Source organism: Chaetodon trifascialis, chromosome 13 (genome assembly GCF_039877785.1).
Source record: "Chaetodon trifascialis isolate fChaTrf1 chromosome 13, fChaTrf1.hap1, whole genome shotgun sequence".
NCBI classification, from domain to species: domain Eukaryota; kingdom Metazoa; phylum Chordata; class Actinopteri; order Chaetodontiformes; family Chaetodontidae; genus Chaetodon; species Chaetodon trifascialis.
The window spans coordinates 21,389,049-21,406,505 of NC_092068.1; the positions used below are offsets into that span (position 1 = coordinate 21,389,049).

At 42.7% G+C, this 17,457-nt stretch overlaps 1 protein-coding gene across 2 annotated transcripts in view; it reads right to left on the bottom strand.

The window, feature by feature from the left end:
* The window catches only part of kcnh1a (potassium voltage-gated channel, subfamily H (eag-related), member 1a), a 36,296-nt gene that overhangs the window by 8,255 nt on the left and 10,584 nt on the right, over positions 1-17,457 (bottom strand). The window contains exons 3-11 of one of the 2 annotated variants that reach the window (XM_070978349.1): positions 17,127-17,233; positions 16,687-16,815; positions 14,900-15,018; positions 14,266-14,658; positions 10,995-11,021; positions 8,220-8,377; positions 5,909-6,180; positions 2,624-2,823; positions 1,128-1,380 (exon numbers count right to left, since the gene is read on the bottom strand). In XM_070978349.1, coding sequence (XP_070834450.1) covers positions 1,128-1,380; positions 2,624-2,823; positions 5,909-6,180; positions 8,220-8,377; positions 10,995-11,021; positions 14,266-14,658; positions 14,900-15,018; positions 16,687-16,815; positions 17,127-17,233 — 1,658 coding nt within the window. The remainder of the gene's footprint in view (positions 1-1,127; positions 1,381-2,623; positions 2,824-5,908; positions 6,181-8,219; positions 8,378-10,994; positions 11,022-14,265; positions 14,659-14,899; positions 15,019-16,686; positions 16,816-17,126; positions 17,234-17,457) is intronic. The other variant, XM_070978348.1, reaches the window with a different exon arrangement.

Sequence of the window (17,457 nt, forward strand, 5' to 3'; positions counted from 1 at the left end):
GAAAATGTTACTGTATCAAAGTTTGTCTTTTATAATGTTTTATGTGTATTTTCTAGTTGAGCATAAATTGGCTTTGTGGTGTGTGGCATTGGTCCATGCAGTGTACAGCACTAAAAACATTAAAATAAATATATAAGAAATAAATCAGACATCTTTTTTTGTGGGTCTTACTTTCAAAACTGCACAAATCTGCATTAACATGTATAATGTAACAGGTTTCTTCTCCCTCCTGCACCTTCTCTCCTTCACATTCTGATTATTTATGGGGCTGGAGCTGCAGCGGCTGGTCGATTATTCAATTAGTCGACCTAAAGAAAATTAATCAACGGCTAATAACAATCAATGAATCGTCTGAGTCATTTGTTTGCTGGTTCCAGCTTCTCACATGCGGAAATTTACTGCTCTCCGTCATTTACTGTATGAGAGTAAATGAAACGTCTTCGACAGAGACAATTATCAGCAGAGCACTGAAGCCTTTGTGTAATGAAGGTGGTGTTCTCAGCACTGAAGTCGGGGGTCTTAAAACACAGAGCGCTGCTCAGAAGATACGAGTCATTCTTCAGGGGGATTGTGGTTGAAAGTGAGATCAAGCTGAAAAAGGCAGACAGTCAAAATGCCACCGACAGGATCGAGTATCTGTGACAAACAAATTCTTGTCCAAATCCTGAGCTGATGACTCAGCAGACAACGATCCCCAAACGGCTGTTTTCACTGCAGTCAGACAGAGTTAGTGCTACACAGACAGAAACCAGGAGCATGTAAAGTAAGAAACATTTTGTTGTTGTGAAGCAAAACCTTTTTGTTGGAGGAGCGCTGGAGGCCAGTTTGACTCAAGTGGGTTTCTATTGTCATCACTGCCAGTCTTTCTTGGGTTGATGTGTCTCTAACATAATAAACTCTGGTAGGAGCCAGACAGCAGAACATCTGCATCGGAGCTACTCGGTTCTCCGTTGTTAAAGCTTCAGAAATGTGTGACTTAAAATGCTGAAAAACATGAGCAGATCTGGGGCAGGTCCTTTGACAGTTGGGGGAACAGGAAGCGTTGAATGTTGTGAAAGCAAATTATTAATTATTAAAATGCTGAGTGCAATTTGGTGAAAAAAATAGTGCAAAAGCGTTCGACTCACCTAAAATGGCCACCACCTCGTCGTCCTGAATGACCTCCAGAGATCCCGACACCACGAAACAGAGGCTGTCCACGCTCTCACCGGCGTGGTAGATCAGGTCTCCGGGGGCACAGTGGATGGTCTGAAACTCCATGGCCAGCGCTCGGAGACACCCGTCGCTGGCCAGCCGGAAAGCCGGGTGCTCTTTAAAAACCTTCCGGTTGAGATGAACGCAAATATCTGCTCTCATGTCCTTCGGGCAAATCTGCAACACCTGAACAGAAACGAGTGGAGAGAAGAGATCAAAGGAAGGCTGATGATTTGTTTTCCATCAGATAAGACTGAATCATTCTTCCGCTGGTCAGACTCCACCATGTTTTTGTCTTTTCGGATGTGATCATAGAGTCTGGATGTGACTTAACTTACAGTCTTTCACAGTAGGTGACATAGTACTTAAAAGAGGCTGTTTCAAAGAAATATGTACAATCAGTCTGTCTGTGATGTCTGTCTGTGGACACTTTATGTGGACGTATCTACTGGACAGGACCGAGTGCGTCCAGTATGAACTGTCTTTCATGGTTTTACATGCAGGTCACATGGACTCTGCTGAGTGTCACTAAGTGGCAGCATGTTGTTCAAGTACACATAATCAACAGGATATCAGGCCGGCGCAGGGCTCTGCCTTTAAAACAAATCTCTTTGAAGATGAATGTCAAGCAGAGAGGGATTATGTGCCATTTTTAGACCCTTTAGTGTGGCCTGAAGCCAGACAAATAAATAATACATAGATGCAGCGCAAGCGTAACATATACAGAGAACACGAGAAGTAGATAAGTACAGATTAACTATTAGGGCTCAAAAATTGCTCAGCTCACAAAATCCCCGTCTTAGCAGAAATTATTTGAGGCAAAATAACGCAATTTTCATGACTGGATTTTGGACAGGTGGATTTAAAGGGGGTGCAGTGATATGAAAGGCTTCCGGCTTCTGGAGTGGCACCAGTTCAATCGATCTGCTTCTGGCTTTAAATGCTTCATTTCCACTCAATCAGATCATTTTAGTGTCATCTGAATCGAGCGGGGTGGCTGGTGGTAACTGTTGATTGCTGCCTTATAAAAGCCGCGTCGCTGTCTGCTGTGGATAACAGGCTGCTGAACGCTGCCACGAACAGCCTGATGTTATGTAAAACAAACCAGGAACAAAAACGAGTTGTGTATGTGGTGATGTGTAGGAACTGTGTGAGGTCAGAGTTGGGAGACAGAATTAAATGAAATTAAAATGAGGTTTTTTTTTTTTTTTTTACCATTCTCATGCTACAACCAAAAGCCAGTTAGCTTAGCTTAGCATGAAGGCAGGAAATGGGGATACAGCTGGGCTGGCTCTGTCAGAAGTAATAAAAATCTCCCTGATCAACACATTATTTCCTGCTTGTTTAATGATGTTTTTTATGTTTCTAAGAATCATAAAAAAACTGGCAGTAATCACACACCACAGGAAAGCCATGAAAGACGACGTACCTTTTCAGTGTCTATGCCCCGCGACATGGACCAGGTGGAGGCAATGTAGTCCATAACTCTTTCACTCAAGCCCTTGGGCACCTGATAGAGCTTGAGGAAGTCCCGGACGCTGTTCAGCATCTCGTGGTAACGATTTGTGTTGGCGTACATCTGCTGGAAGATCGTTGTCACGTTACCAAAGATGGTGGCGTAAAGAAGCGCTGGGGAAATAAAGGGAAACGTAAAAGGGAGAAGATGAATTTGGATAAAGTTCACAGGAAATGTGAAGCATCAGCAAAGATTATGTGTTGGCTTTGAAGATAAAGACAGTTTGTGATGGAGGGAATTTTTTGTGCTGATATGACATATCACATACGAGTGTGTGCGTGTGTGTGTGTGTGTGTGTGTGTGTGTGTGTGTGTGTGTGTGTGTGTGTGTGTGTGTGTGTATGGTCATGACGGTTGTTATAGACTCAGGTTTTGGCTCAACATTTAGTTTTTTAAGTATTCATCCTGTGGGTTTTGGAAGATTTTTGAAGAGGTTTATGAAGCCAGGGACACATAATACTGCAGCAGATTTTAAGATTACTTAAGAAAACTATATTTACAAGCACAAAACATTTCCAAATCAGGGTTTATGAGGACATAAAATTCTCCAAAACTTGGTTTACAAGGACATTAAAAATGACAAAACCTGGTTTACAGGAACATTAATCTCTCAGAAACGTCCATAGACGGCTCCTTTCTGTCAGTGGTATCAAATGTGCCTGAAGTCTTAGTTGTTTTATGTGGTGAGCACTTTAATCAAACACATGGGAAATAAACAATTACTGCTCATCATTTCCTCCACTTATAATCAATAACTCGTTGCCAAAAGGGAAGAACCATAATTACAGCTTCGTATTGAGTGTGTCCTACCAGATATGTTTTCTTAAGTTGTGTTGTGATAGAAGAATTAAAGAAAAGGAGGAGTGCAGCAGTGCATCTCCGAGGTGGCTGAACTGGTGCAACAGCTGGCGTGTGTGTGTGGATCAAAGCCATCAGATGTCTGCTCTGTGTGTGTGTACTGTTCTCTTGGCAATGGAGCCCTAATTAGCCCTGCTAGAAGGGACGGAGAGGAAACATGCCAGCCACACATTTCAATTATCCTCAGATGATGACAGTAACCTGTGCATGCGTCTGTGTGTGTTTGTTTATTTCGCAGCGCACAATCAAAGTGCTGAAAAACTGCACCGGGAATAATGCTCATTAAAAAGTGCTCAAAACTCCTCAAGGGCGAGGATAACCACAACTTTCATCCTTTCATCACCGTTGCTCATTTGTACCGTGTCGTCAGGCGTTGTGGCGTGGTATGATACTCATCGCCTCGACACAAAGAAAACGCTCCAACACGTTCTCAGCGCTGCACATCGGCAGACATCAAAATCAAGTCAGCAGATCAAGAAAGGTTTTTAAATGGTCTGAGCCTGTTAAATCTAACACCCTTTGACAAATGTCTCCTTTTCAAAGTTTTGGGATGTCTGCTACCTCCAGCTTCAGCACAGATGGCATCGCTCACTCCTCTGATAAGCAGAAAAACGCTGTGACAAAAGAAACTCAATCGGTCCCCGTGGAACGACGCTTCAGCGAGTCCTCGGCGTCGCTCTTCACTTGCTGACGTGCACAACTTCGCCACAGCGCTGCTCGGCATCCAACAGCTGGCTCGTTTGAAGGTAGTTAAAAGACAGTAGTCTGAAACTCAAGCCCCAGGCCAACAGTTGCTATAGAAACAGGACATATGTATAGTGCCCCCCCTTCCCCGTGCCACCCCCCCGAATCCCTCGTCACACTGTGATCTTCTACTGCCAGCACCGATCCAGTGCTGGTGGTAAAAATAGAACAGTATCAGGGCATCCATATTTCATAGAGAACAGCCATGGACTACAGTAGATTGCATCTACAACAAACCTCCCGAGGCTGTCTGGTTTTTAGATATTTACGCTTTAAGATGATTTGTATCTCACTATGCAAAATTTAGACAAGTCTGCAGGTGAGTTTTGCAAGTTCCCCGGAGACTGTTTTCATAAACCCGAGCAGCCAAAAAGGCTGAGAGAGGGGCTACAATCAACCTCTCGCCTCAGGGTCGAGGTTCGGGCTGAGAGCAGTGCGACGGAGGTGAGGAGTGATTGCAGAGGGATCGGAGGGAGCGCTGCACTGAACCGATCCGACGGTGTCAGTTATTGCTTCGAGGTGTTGCTCTCTGTGTGCAGCCACACATAATGGTACCGCGCTGTACACTGTATTATGAGCCACACAAGCAGGAGATAACATATCAATGTTTCATACTGAGATGTGGAAAGGAGGGCGCGCTGCTTCCGTCTGCGCAGACTGTGTTGTTAGTTGTGTTTCTTCACTAAATTACAATCCATTGTTATTGATGTCTGCAGCAAAACTGGCGAATTCTGCATGTAAACCACAACAGGTGACACAAATAGACATTGTTCACACTGTTCATACTCATCTTTTTCAGTATTTGTTTTGATTTGTGGCTCATTTGTTTCAGTGTACAAAACATGTACATGCAAAAAAAATAAATAAAAAAAAGCCAGCAAGCCATAAAATTAGTCAAAAATGCTTCATTGAACTCCAGCCTCTGAGGAGCAGCCTCCTTATTCACTGTTGCAGCTGGTTTTGTTTTTCTCAGGCATATCAGAAAAACGTGATGCGTCACGTTCCAGAAAACCTCAATAATTCAGCACAATGTCACACAGCAAACTGAGGTAATGAGTCTAATGCAGGCAAGAATAACAGAGCTCTCATTGAAAAGAAACTGAAAGCCATACACAAAGTCTGAAAACATTAAACTTCATTAGGGATTTTTTCATTTTACACTGCATGAACATACATGCACAGATATACTGTATCTATCTATCTAGATATATTTTTCAGTTGAGCTAATTATGGAACTCTGCAGTAACTCAGCATTTCCTCAAGAAGTCAATCAGCAGCTGTGGTGTTACAGTGATGGAGCAGCCTGTTTAAAGCGCTGCATTTCTAACATGCCGAAATGTTAACATCAGATCTGATAGTATACATTTATTGAAATGGTAGCCAGTTATATTCAACCTAAGCAGCACATTCACGGGTACAGGAAAGTTAGAAATATTGCCCAGCTAATCATCTGCAAAGTTAGATTTTCTGAACTGGCCGTATACATAATTCATTTCTTCACCTGCCTCAGTGGATTGTGGCTTTAAAGAGCATAGCTACACTGCTCATTTATCATGCAGCTGCTGCATTGGTTGGAAGATAAAGCGCCTCCACTCACATCCGATCATCATCATGGCCACGGCAAAGATTTTTTCTCCATCCGTCGTCGGGGCGATGTTGCCGAAGCCGATGCTCGTCAGGCTGGTCATGGTGAAGTACAAGGAAGTGATGTAGACGGAGTGCTTGTTTGGCCCGCCCTCCCACTTCCCCGAGCCGCTGGCGTTGAAGCGGTACGGCGTGCCCACCGTCTCAGCCAGGATGTAGAGCCAGCTGTCCATGCGCACGATGTTGGTCTCTTCATCGATAACCTCATAATCACCAATGCTGTACCTGGAGTGTGGAGAAAGGGTCCAAAAAGACAGGAAATCAAAGACGTGAATTTACAGCCATGCTCGCAGCTCTACGAGGCGCTTCAAACTCCACGTGTGCATCAGCTAATACGATGATGTTATGCTAGCATGATGTTACAGATATCATGTTTGCCATGTTCACCATCTGAGTTTAGCATGTTAGCCTGCTAACACTTGCTAATTAGGTGCTGAGGTGAATGAAGGCGATGGATGAAGGTTAAAATTCATCCTCAGGGCTACATGAATTTATCTACCAAATTTTGTGGCAATCCATCCAATAGCTGTTGAGACATTTCAGTCAGAACCACACATGTGAACTTTATGGCCCTAAAGCCAGAGGATCACCAAAGCTGGTAGGATTCTTTACATACATTACATTCATTTCCTGAAGATTTACCATGACCAAAACCACTACTTGCCTAATCCTAATCCTAACCTTAACCCCACTCTTCATCATAAAATGATTTGATCATTTTGTCCCTGTGAGGAAGGCGAGTCCCCACAACGTGAGAGTGCAAAGAGATTTATGTCCTCACAACATAAGGAATACATGGTACACACACACACACACACACACACACACACACACACACACACACACACACACACACATATATGTCTATTTATATATGAAGCCTTTGAGTTAGCTAGCTTCTTGGAGGAAGACGAGGAGATGAAAAACAAACATTCAGAATATAAATTAGGTGAATCTGATGATGCAGCAAACACTGTTTGCTTCCCTTGTTGTTTTCCGTCCTCCTGTCTGTTTTGGGTTCATGTTGGTGTGGTGAAAGCTCAAAAGGAAACACTCTTATTGGCTGTGCGGCACATCGGCCCATCGCTTCAATCATTTCTAGAAATCTGAGGCTGTAAAACTCAACAGTATTTCAAGAGAAAAGAGCAAAAAAATGAGAAAATCCCCCAAAGATAAAGCAAATTTTGTGTCAGAGGATTTACATTTTCTTATTTCCTCCCCTGGTGATCACTGTTGATGATGGTTTAACTTTTCCCGGCGTGTGACCATGGCAACCACAGGAACCACGCTGAGGGAAACGATACAGGAGCTATTTTTACTGGTACCTGAGCCTGGTTTGATTGTCCTGTCTGGACCAATAAACAGTGTTTATGAAATTGGTGAGAGCCTCTTGTGAGCTGCTGGTTTGTGAGTACAACACATGTGAAATCTTAAACGACGCTGTTTGAGTTCTTGGAGACACACACGATGTTCTGGCTGATGTTTTCTTCTGATTGTGAATATATTACACTCGAGGATGTCTGAGGAATGGGTGAAGTGAGAAAAAAACATGTGTAACGTGGAAAAGTTATTGTTTTGCACGGCTGAAATTCATCCTAATATGGCCAATATAATCAAGCATATTCCCCACCTTTTATGCATTCAGGACATTAAGTTGCCATCTGCTTGTGTCTGTGTTTGTGTGTGTTTAGACATCCTCATAAACATGATAAATCAAGCACAACACATGATGGAAACTTAATGCTTCCACCACACTTGCCCCCCTGCAGAGTAGATGATCTGATTAGACTTTAGAGGCCCGTGCTCCATAAATTTGCATATTAATGAGGGACAAAGTAATTCTCTTGAAACCGCTATCTAACTCTTTCTGGCTTTAAGGTACGAAAACATACAGTTCTAATGCATGAAAACAAGTATGTTGACAAAAAAATGACTGCTAATTAACGCATTCATTAGTTTAATCAATGGCCTCATTATATTAATTGGCTCTGCTATTAATGTATCACAGTGAGGGCAGAGCGTAGCAGTCAGTCAGCACGTGTTACGTAACTTATATGCAGTAACTAACCTAATATGTCCTCTTTTATTCCCTTTCTGACAACTGTATGAAATGAATTTATATTCCTGATTGGAAAACGTTCTCTGTACATAATCTATAGCTCTGTGATGGCAGGCGGAAAGTGCTGGGAACAGCCGGAGTTTGATGAATGCTACCAAACGAAAAATAATAACAAATCAATACGGAACAAATGTCATGAACATACCAGATGCAGGCCAGCCAGTGAGCAGCCAGTCCAAAAACACAGACCAGCAGGACCAGCACAGCCGCCCCGTACTCGATGTAGTGATCCAGTTTACGAGCGACCCGACCCAGACGGAGGAGCCGGACCACCTTCAGCGAGCTGAACAGACTGCTGATCCCCTGAAAGAGGAGCCAAAGAGGGGAGCGACAGAGAGGGAGGCGGACGTTTGAAACAATATTTATAGTGGACAAAAAGAGTTTCTTAAAAAGCTGAACTACCAAAATGATGCCACGTTAAAATGCAGTAACACTGGACTCACATTCATAAGCACAGTATTAACATTTAATACAAGGTTTAACACTGTAATGTAGCTGCATGCAGCTGCAAGGACAGCTACAAGTATTTGAATATATAGTATTTGTCAGCAATTATAACTTTAACCTGAGAAGGTATTATTATTATTAGATGTACTGCTTAAAATGTAAATGGGGATTGAAGTAAAGTACGTTTTCTTGTTTTAGTCCAGGTGCTTGTACAACATTTTGTTATTTATTATGTTTTCATTATTCTATTTTCCTCTCTACCTCTTGTGTGTCCTTATGTTGTTTCTGTTTCGTGATTCATGACTTCAATTTGGTGGTAGCTGCTAATTAACACTAATAATCTCCCTCAAAAAGCTTTCACTCCATGTGATCTTTTTTATCATGTAAAAACAGCAATAAAGCCCTCCGTGAACATGAAGTATGATGAAGTGATGTACTCGTGTTTGCTCGAGGTCTGACTCCCACATCAGATATTAAACAAAAGAAAATCTATGCTACATAATATCAGAACACTCCGAGAGGAAAACAAACAGTTTAAAGCATTTCACATCGACATCGAGCGCCTGAGCCTGTCTCCTAAAGTGGTGCAGTAAATATGATGTGACGACAACAGCAAACACAGAATATACAAAGAACATGAGGGAAAACAAGCAATTCTAAGTGTTAACATATGTTGAGTTGATTTTAAAAGCTTTCCTGTGCAGCGTGATGAAATTGTTCAACTTCTAGCGGTTGCATAACCAGCAGCTAAATGTCTACTCAGCTTAACTGTATATTGAAACACCCACTCAGTGATTCAAACAGACAATCCCATCAGTTTGCCGGTGGTCTGTGTGTGTGTGTGTGTGTGTGTGTGTGTGTGTGTGCGTACTGGGAGGGGTATTGATTTTGCTAATGTGCTGTGGTCTGCAATCCGAGTACGACTGCAGCACTTGCTGTCACTTGATCTGATCTAGCTGCCTGCCAGACACCTCAGCTTCTCTAAAATCACTTTACAGACCTGAGTTCCTACACAATTCAATAATCTGCGCTATCCTGCTTCTGAGCTCTGCTGCAGACACACGATGTGAAAAAGCTGTGTGAGCAGACACGCAGTCAGAGAGATTTCATTGAAGGAATAGTTTGACATTTTGGGAAATATGTTTATTTGAATTCTTGCAAAGAGTTAGATGAGACTGACTATCTATATGCTAAATGTGAAGCTAGAGCCAGAAGGTGATAAACTCAATTTAAGTTTAAAAATAAACCTTTCCAGCACTTCTAAAACTCTCCAGTTAATCTCTTTTGTTTAATTTGGACACAAACAGCAATGAAAACAACACAATTTGTGGTTTTATGTGGAGTTACATGATGGCTGTTTCCTCAGTCAGTGCTAAATTGGGCTACATGGGATTAATTTGAAAATTATTTGTTATGTAATCTGTACATGTCTCCTGGGTCAGGTGCCTTGACTTGTTCAGGTTCTCATTAATTAGCTTAGCTTAGCATCAGTTAGCACACTGTGTCTCATTTGCGTCTTTCTGACACAAACAGAAAAAGTTCGTGGTTTTATACTGTGTGGTACCTGTTTCCCTTGTCTTTATGCTAAGATAGGCTAAAACAGCCTAACCAAGGACATTACAGTCACTGCATATGTTATGCATCTTAAGCACAAGACATTCATTTTGTTCTTAAGAGTGAGGTGAGAAGATACTCAGAACTGAACTAAGTTTGAAGCTAGAGATAGCAGGAGATTAGCACACATTAGCAGAAGCATATTAAAAAATAACACCAACACCAAAACAATGTATCCTGTTAGTTTAATACATACACAAACAATAATAAATTAAAAATAATAAATAAAAAAACAACATTTTTTACAGGAAGTCATGTGCTAGCTGTTTCACCTGGCTAACAGTCTTTATGCTAAATTAGGCTAATTGGGAACTATTATTATTATTATTAGCATTCCTGCTGCGCCTGAGACTTAGTTAATTAAAGGTAGCATTAATTTACTGAAGTCCTCAAAAAAAAAGGACATTTGAATATTTGCATATCTTGTGATAAATTAGTAGATGGACCTTGTTTTGACTTTTATTTTGAAATGTCAACTGTATGGCCTTGCTGCAGTCAGTTTGTCACAAATGACTTGTGGGGACTGAATCAGCTCTCATGCAGCTTTAGTGACGCTGTTATTCATTTTCAGATTGTAGAAAACAATCCGATCGTTGATCTCCTGCCAATGAAAAACAGACAAGCAGCACAAATCTTTACTGGCTTTCTGTGACATTTATTTCATGCATTGATGCTTCTGCTGTCGTACTCTCATCCAGCGCCACAGCTGAAATGTTGGTGTAAGAAAAAAACGTCACAGGAACTGTGGGGCTTGACGGAGAGTTCGTGTAACGTGTTTGTCAGGTGTGCAATGTGTGTCTGCAAAGTAAATAAAACACATAACTGTTCATCATCATATTCTAATCAAAGTGAAGCCTACTTGAGTGACAGCTCGGTGGTTCCAATTCTTCCCATCACGTCCCATGCATGAATACAGGCAGAGGAGGAAGGGGAGCCATGCAAACAGAACGGAGGGATGAAAAAGAAGAAAAAACAAAAACGAAGCACAAGTAAGAGAGGAGACACTTGATCAGTGGTAAGCGATGAGTAAACACATTCAGGTTTCAAATAAAAAGAAACAGAAAAAACAACCTTATCCGTGTTTGCAAAGCATGTGCAGTACGACCAAAGCATGCACTGAAAGCTCCGGTGGCTAAAACGCTCGGACGGCGACAGGAAGTGGTTCATTTGTTGTTGTTTTGGCTCATCAGTCATTAGAAACTGAAACGACACAATGACTATAAGGTGACGTACGGCGCTTTAAGATAGGCGAGAATAACTTTGACAGCCGCTCCTCGTTAATGATCTTTCCTTCCCCCATTTGGAAACCTGTTGGGGAAAACAGCCATCAAAGTTATTCATGTCAGTCGTTAAGGTCTGTAGCAGCAGCGAGACGTTTTGGCGCCGGTTTAATAACACAGGCAATTGTTTGCTCGCTCTCATTTACCCTTGCCTTGGATTGCCTCAAAGCAATTTGGAGCAAATTGGAGTCGCTGAGTTGTTGCAGTGACACGATGGAAGATGATCCTGGAAGTGGATGGCCTGAGCATTGATGTCGGTTTACGGCAGACGTCTCCATAAAGTGATCACAGGCTAAATGTACACTTGAACCTCACAGTAAATAGAAAGCAGACGTATGAAGCTGGACTGTAAAGAGTCCACATGGACAGTATCTTGGGCAAGATACTGAACTCCCCCCAAAAAAACAAAACTGAACCTGTGCCATCGGTGTGTGAATTCATATGTACGTCGCTTTGGATAAAAGCGTCTGCCAAATGACTAATTGTAACTGTAATTGTAATTGTGTAGCTAAAGCCTGATATAGATAGCTATGCCATACTGCCCGAAAAGTTTGTAGGATCTATATGGATCTATTGGCAGAAATGGAATATTCAGAATTACGATTTCATTGATGTAGAATCGCCTGAAAATAAGAATCATTCTGTTTTCTTTTCATGCCAGATAACAAAATAAAAACATTTTGGACACTATTCAGGCCAGTCTTTGCACTTCATTTACCTTTTTTCAGACTGTGCAGTGTATAATGGGAGTTAGCTCTCCAGTTAGAGGTTATTAATTGAATAAAACATTTTATGTAACACTGGGATATTTATTATGAGTGTAACAAACATTTATTTTCATTATAGGTTAATTTTCTTTACATCGTGGTGAGTAATCGCGGTGGGGCATCTTCGTGGTTGCTAACTGACAGGCTAACTTCAGATTTTAGACACATCCTCATTATAATGAAGGAATTTGTCTTCCAACTGCAGCAAAGTGGCTCTTTCATGTAACAAACACAAGTTGCACTTGTTATTTTTCTGGATAGTACTAAAAAGACTGATCCATCCGCTGACCCCTGACTGCTTCTGCTCCTGCCACTTGAACTTGTCAGCATTTAGGATGCTGAAATGTCGAAAGACAAGAAAGGACCAAAATGCTGGTCCCGCAAATACAACTCAATGCTCGCAGCCCACCAACAAGCATTACCACAGCATTTCATATTACCTTCCACCGTATGCACTACCCGGCAGCCCCTGAGAGCCGACACACACTGCGCTGCTCAAATGCTATCACAGCGTTTTACAAAGCCACGCTGTCGCAATAACACACACACAAATCATGAGATGTGACACATTTAAGCACACACAGGCACACACAAACACACACCGCGATGCATTATTATAATGAAAGCCGGCAAGTGCAGGACCCTGAGGCTCCACTTAATCATCTGTGTGTTTGTGTGAGTTGGAGGTAAAAACAGTGATCTCCAGAAACATTTGGATGTCTTTATAGTGCAACCAGTTTTGCTGTGGTTGCATTGCACAGATATTTTCAGATGCAATAAGCATAAGCATTAGCTGGACGGGTTATAAATAGATTTCAAGTTATTTTTCCTCTCAAAACAAATGCAGGTATAACTGAACAACAAACAAATACTCTAGTTTAACCTATCAACACATACACATACTCATACCAACATATGTTCTGTAAATAGATGGAAGAACTGTAAAGCTAAAGGTGACTAACTCAAAATGCTCCTTTGTTAACATGACAAGCCTAAATCACAGCACATTTTCCCATGATTCAGTCCTTTTGTCAGCTGTCATAAGGTGTTAATGGTTTTAGGGCATCAGCGACAGCAGAGGACTGAAGAGCGCCTCGGTTTAATAATGTAACACTCCTTCCCCAATTAAAACGTGCCAATTATCTCAAGATCCTGTGATAGCTCTCCAGCAAACGCTCCTCATCACGGTCAAACATTTATGAATTCACAAACAAGCATATTGTCATGCTGCTCGTCCCGACTTGTTTTTCTTCACTGCCACTGTACAGGACAGCAGCCAGTGAACAGGAGCTGATGTTCAGGGCTTGTTAAACGTGCCGGAGTGCCTGCACGGAAACCTAACAACCTGTCAATCACCTCGGAAATGATCAGCTCTCAGACTTTTACTCCCAATTTGGTGGAAAAAAACAAAAGGCTGAGCAGACTGAGCAATTTCCAATTAGTTAGCATTAAGATAGATTTTGTTTGCAATCACCTAAGACACATGTCAAGCTTAATTCACTCTGGCCTGGGAGATGATTTGCATTGTTTATTAATAGCCTATAGGCTTCTGGCAAATTTCCATATTATTCCTAACGCGCTGCACTGCAATCCCCAGCCACAGTTAGCACCTTAAACCAACCTGGAAATACAGTTAGAAAGCAGCAGAGCAAGCAGGCTCAACACCTTGCCATGGTTACCCAATAAAAAAAACAGTTTTCTGACAAGTCGACGATCAATCACTCGCTCACTCCTTTTAAAAAAAAACTGGACGAGTGCAGGCAGATGAAAGTACACACTTAAATGTGTAAACTAGAAATGAGCATTTAGCCTCTTAAATGTCCAAAAAAGACGTCCTGGAGGAGCGTGTACCTTCACCCACACATTGGCTCCAGCATTAGACGAGATGTGCACCTTCAGATACCTTAGGTGTGTGAGGGCCTTGTCAGGTGTGTCCTGTTCATCTGGAATTCATTTTTATTTTTGAAGCTGCACGTTTGAGAAGCTGCAACGAGCAGACGTTTGACATGAATGAGAGCTAAACGAATTATGAAAGTAGTTTCGGCTCTACGTACGATGGGCAGCGCAGCGCCACAGCACTCACCTCATCCACGTTCTCGAAGGCGTTGATGACGTCGTACGGCAGACAGGACAGCAGGTCGATGACGAACCAGGTCTTCAGGTAGTTCATTCGAATCAGCTTGGGGTCGGAGATGACCTCGCCGGCGGGTCCCACGAACGTGGTGTGGAAGTTTAAAACGATGTCCACCAGGAAGATGACGTCCACGATGCTGTCCACCACCAGCCACGTCACGTTGTTCTGCTTCGTCTTGAACGAGACGTTGTAGGGCACCATGATGGCTGTGTAGAAGGTGAGGATGAGGATGACCCAGTCCCACGTGGTCTTGAAGAGGCAGTAGTGCAGGATGATGTGAGGGGGGGTTTTGGGCGTCTCCTGCTTGTACTGAGGTAGGATATCTGAGCCCAGCTGCAGTACCTGCCCAAAAACAGCAAGCCAGGGAAACTCAGAAGCGGCAAATAAATAAATATACACAGCAGGACGCCAAAAAGACTGTAGCAAGGAGCTTAAATTATGGTGACTATAGCTCACCTGCTCATAAGAAGTGCTGTGTAAGTCTTAGAGGCTGACCTGATTTAAAAGACTTTCACAAAATCTCAGCGTCTACTTTGTTCTCTAGCATCCAGTACAGAAATAAAATCTGATGTATCCTCCATACCTCAGCTAAGCGGGAGTGCTTGTGGACATTCTCTCCTTTGTGGACGGTGGGCTGCAGCTGCTGTAAAACTCCTCTGCTGCTTGTTAGAGCCCGAGTCAGTCGGGCAAACTTTCCCCAGCCTGTGGATCGTAAACACATACAGTGTACAATGTGATTTTCAAGTTTTCTGGTGCTGGATATTTCCTGGAGCAACAGCATGAAGTATGTCCCTTTGGATTTTTTCCAGCATCAATGCTGATGTGAGTGAGTTTTGGGTATATTTGAGTATTTGGACACAGTTGTAGATGTCGAAATATGAAGCTTCAAGATCCATCCAGAAAGCCTGTGTCCTGTGGTTGGTCTTGCTTCTCCTCATCCTCTCTCACCTCTTATTCCAGACCTTTCTGTCTCACCTGTACCACCTGTCACCTTGTCGATCATTGGCCAAGAATGGCATTCTGACATAAAGTTGATAGATGTAAAATCAACCTGCGCTGAAAATTTCAACATTATTGAGAATTATCACCTTATCCAGCAAATCACCAGGCCTACATTCATTTTTAATCCCACCTGCACGTGACCAGAAAAGTTCAGGAGTTTAATATTCTGTGAATGGACCAGATCGGATCGAGATCTCCCGGTCAGTTCCAGAAACTGAAGGTTCAGGTTTACTGAGCCGTTTGATTCGCCTCCCCCAGAACAACAACAATGACTGGAAAAGTCCGGCTTGGAGGAAATTGGTGGAGATTATTGATGTGCGTAAAGGGAAATTTTGACAGCGAGTTGATGTAATGTTGTGGCAAACTCATCACTTTCAGTGTGTGTGAGTTGTAAGACTTTCAGATAATAGAGTTTAGTGGTCCTTCAGAGTGATGGAGCCTTGAACTCTGAACTCACTGAACTTCGTTACAGTAGCTGCTGCTGCAGAGCTTTGTTGCTGCCAGCTGTGCTTTCCAATAACCAATAACAGACCGCTAAACGGCAACAACGTCTGGGGTGTTTGATGTACAACCCTTGCTCTGCCTGGCTGTGGCTGCTTAAATACAGTGAGTTTATTGTTTTTGTAGAGAGTTTTACACGGCAGCCACGCTGTGCAGCTGTTGAACGCACAAAGAGGAAACACTGAAAAAAAGTCACAGAATCAGGGTGTGAAACGACATCTCCCTGCAGAGTCTAAGCACCAAAGCTTTCCTGTCAGACTTAATTATCACACATCATCTGTTTTATAATCAAAAATCATCCTTCCTTCATTCACACGTGTCCTGGTTGACATACTGTTATGTCTCAGGTGAGGACAGCCTTTGCTCGGCTCATGTGAGCTCCTGCATTTTACCTAACAACCGCCCTCACTCTCCATTCAGGCAGCACAAACTCATGCTTGTCGCTGTTGCCCGCAGGCCATGTAAGACAGACGGCTAAAGCTAAAGTCCCCACTGATTCAACGGCCTTTAGCAGAGTGCTACCTGTTGATGCTAAAGCCTGAACCATAACCTCAGTTTCATGATTCCACACCCTGTTGCTCACTTGCACTAATTCATGTTCTATTTTGGCTGTCTTCGACGGTTATACAGTTTGGTGAACTATTTTTGTGCTGTGTGCTGATATAGATCATGATGGGGGTGAGTATCTGACTGAGTGGGTACTTACCAGAGCAGATGCACAATGCACAGGGGCGAGTGGTGATCTCTGACTAATGCTACCTCTGCCTCTCTCATTTGATTGGGCCAACTGACGCCCAAGCGTGGTTGCAAATGCATTCAGCTTCAAAAAGGCACAAAGATGAACAAATGAAAAGTGTGGACTCGAACCTTTGGAAGAGTCGTCTTCAATGGGCTGTTTAAAGGCCGTGATGTCACTGAAGGTGCAAAGAAACAGCACCACCTTCTCCTGTTCGTTTCGAATGGGTGCGATCTTCACAAAAAACCAAACAGGCGTCCCTGAAGATAAAAGAAGACAAATATTTAGCTGGATGCACATACTGCTGAGTAGCATAAACTCAAATATTCTGGACTTTCCATGTTTTCCGGGAACACCTACAGGCAGAGGGAGGTTACACCTGCGTGGAAACAAACACAGCACCGCATTTTTCTGGGAAGGCTTCTCTGGTCTGGCTCTCCACCAATTAGCACATTTCTGCAGAGGTAGAAACGTTCTGCGCTGCCTTTGAACTCGGCTGAGGCTCTGAATACATTTGCATGACAAGAGAGCGGAAGTTCACGTTTTCCTCCTTTCTCACGCTGCTACTTACTGTTCTTCTTGTACATCAGTATTTCAAACGAGTTCATCTCATAATTCTCGAACGTTAGTCGCACTTTTTCCGTCGTGTCCTTGTCCGTGAGCTCCCCGTACATGAAGCTGGAAAACACAGAGGGAAAAAAACTATTTCAGTGTTTAGTGGACAGCGGGACGTTGGACAAACATGCTCGTTCTGGCACTAAAGAGGGCTGAGGAAGGCGCCAGTCTGTGTGTGTCTTAATGTGTTACACTGTGCTTTTTTGTTCTGTTTTCTTATTGAACTTTTCCTCTTTATTTCAACTGTACATTTTCTGAAAATCAAGAATAACACCTCAGCTGTGTAG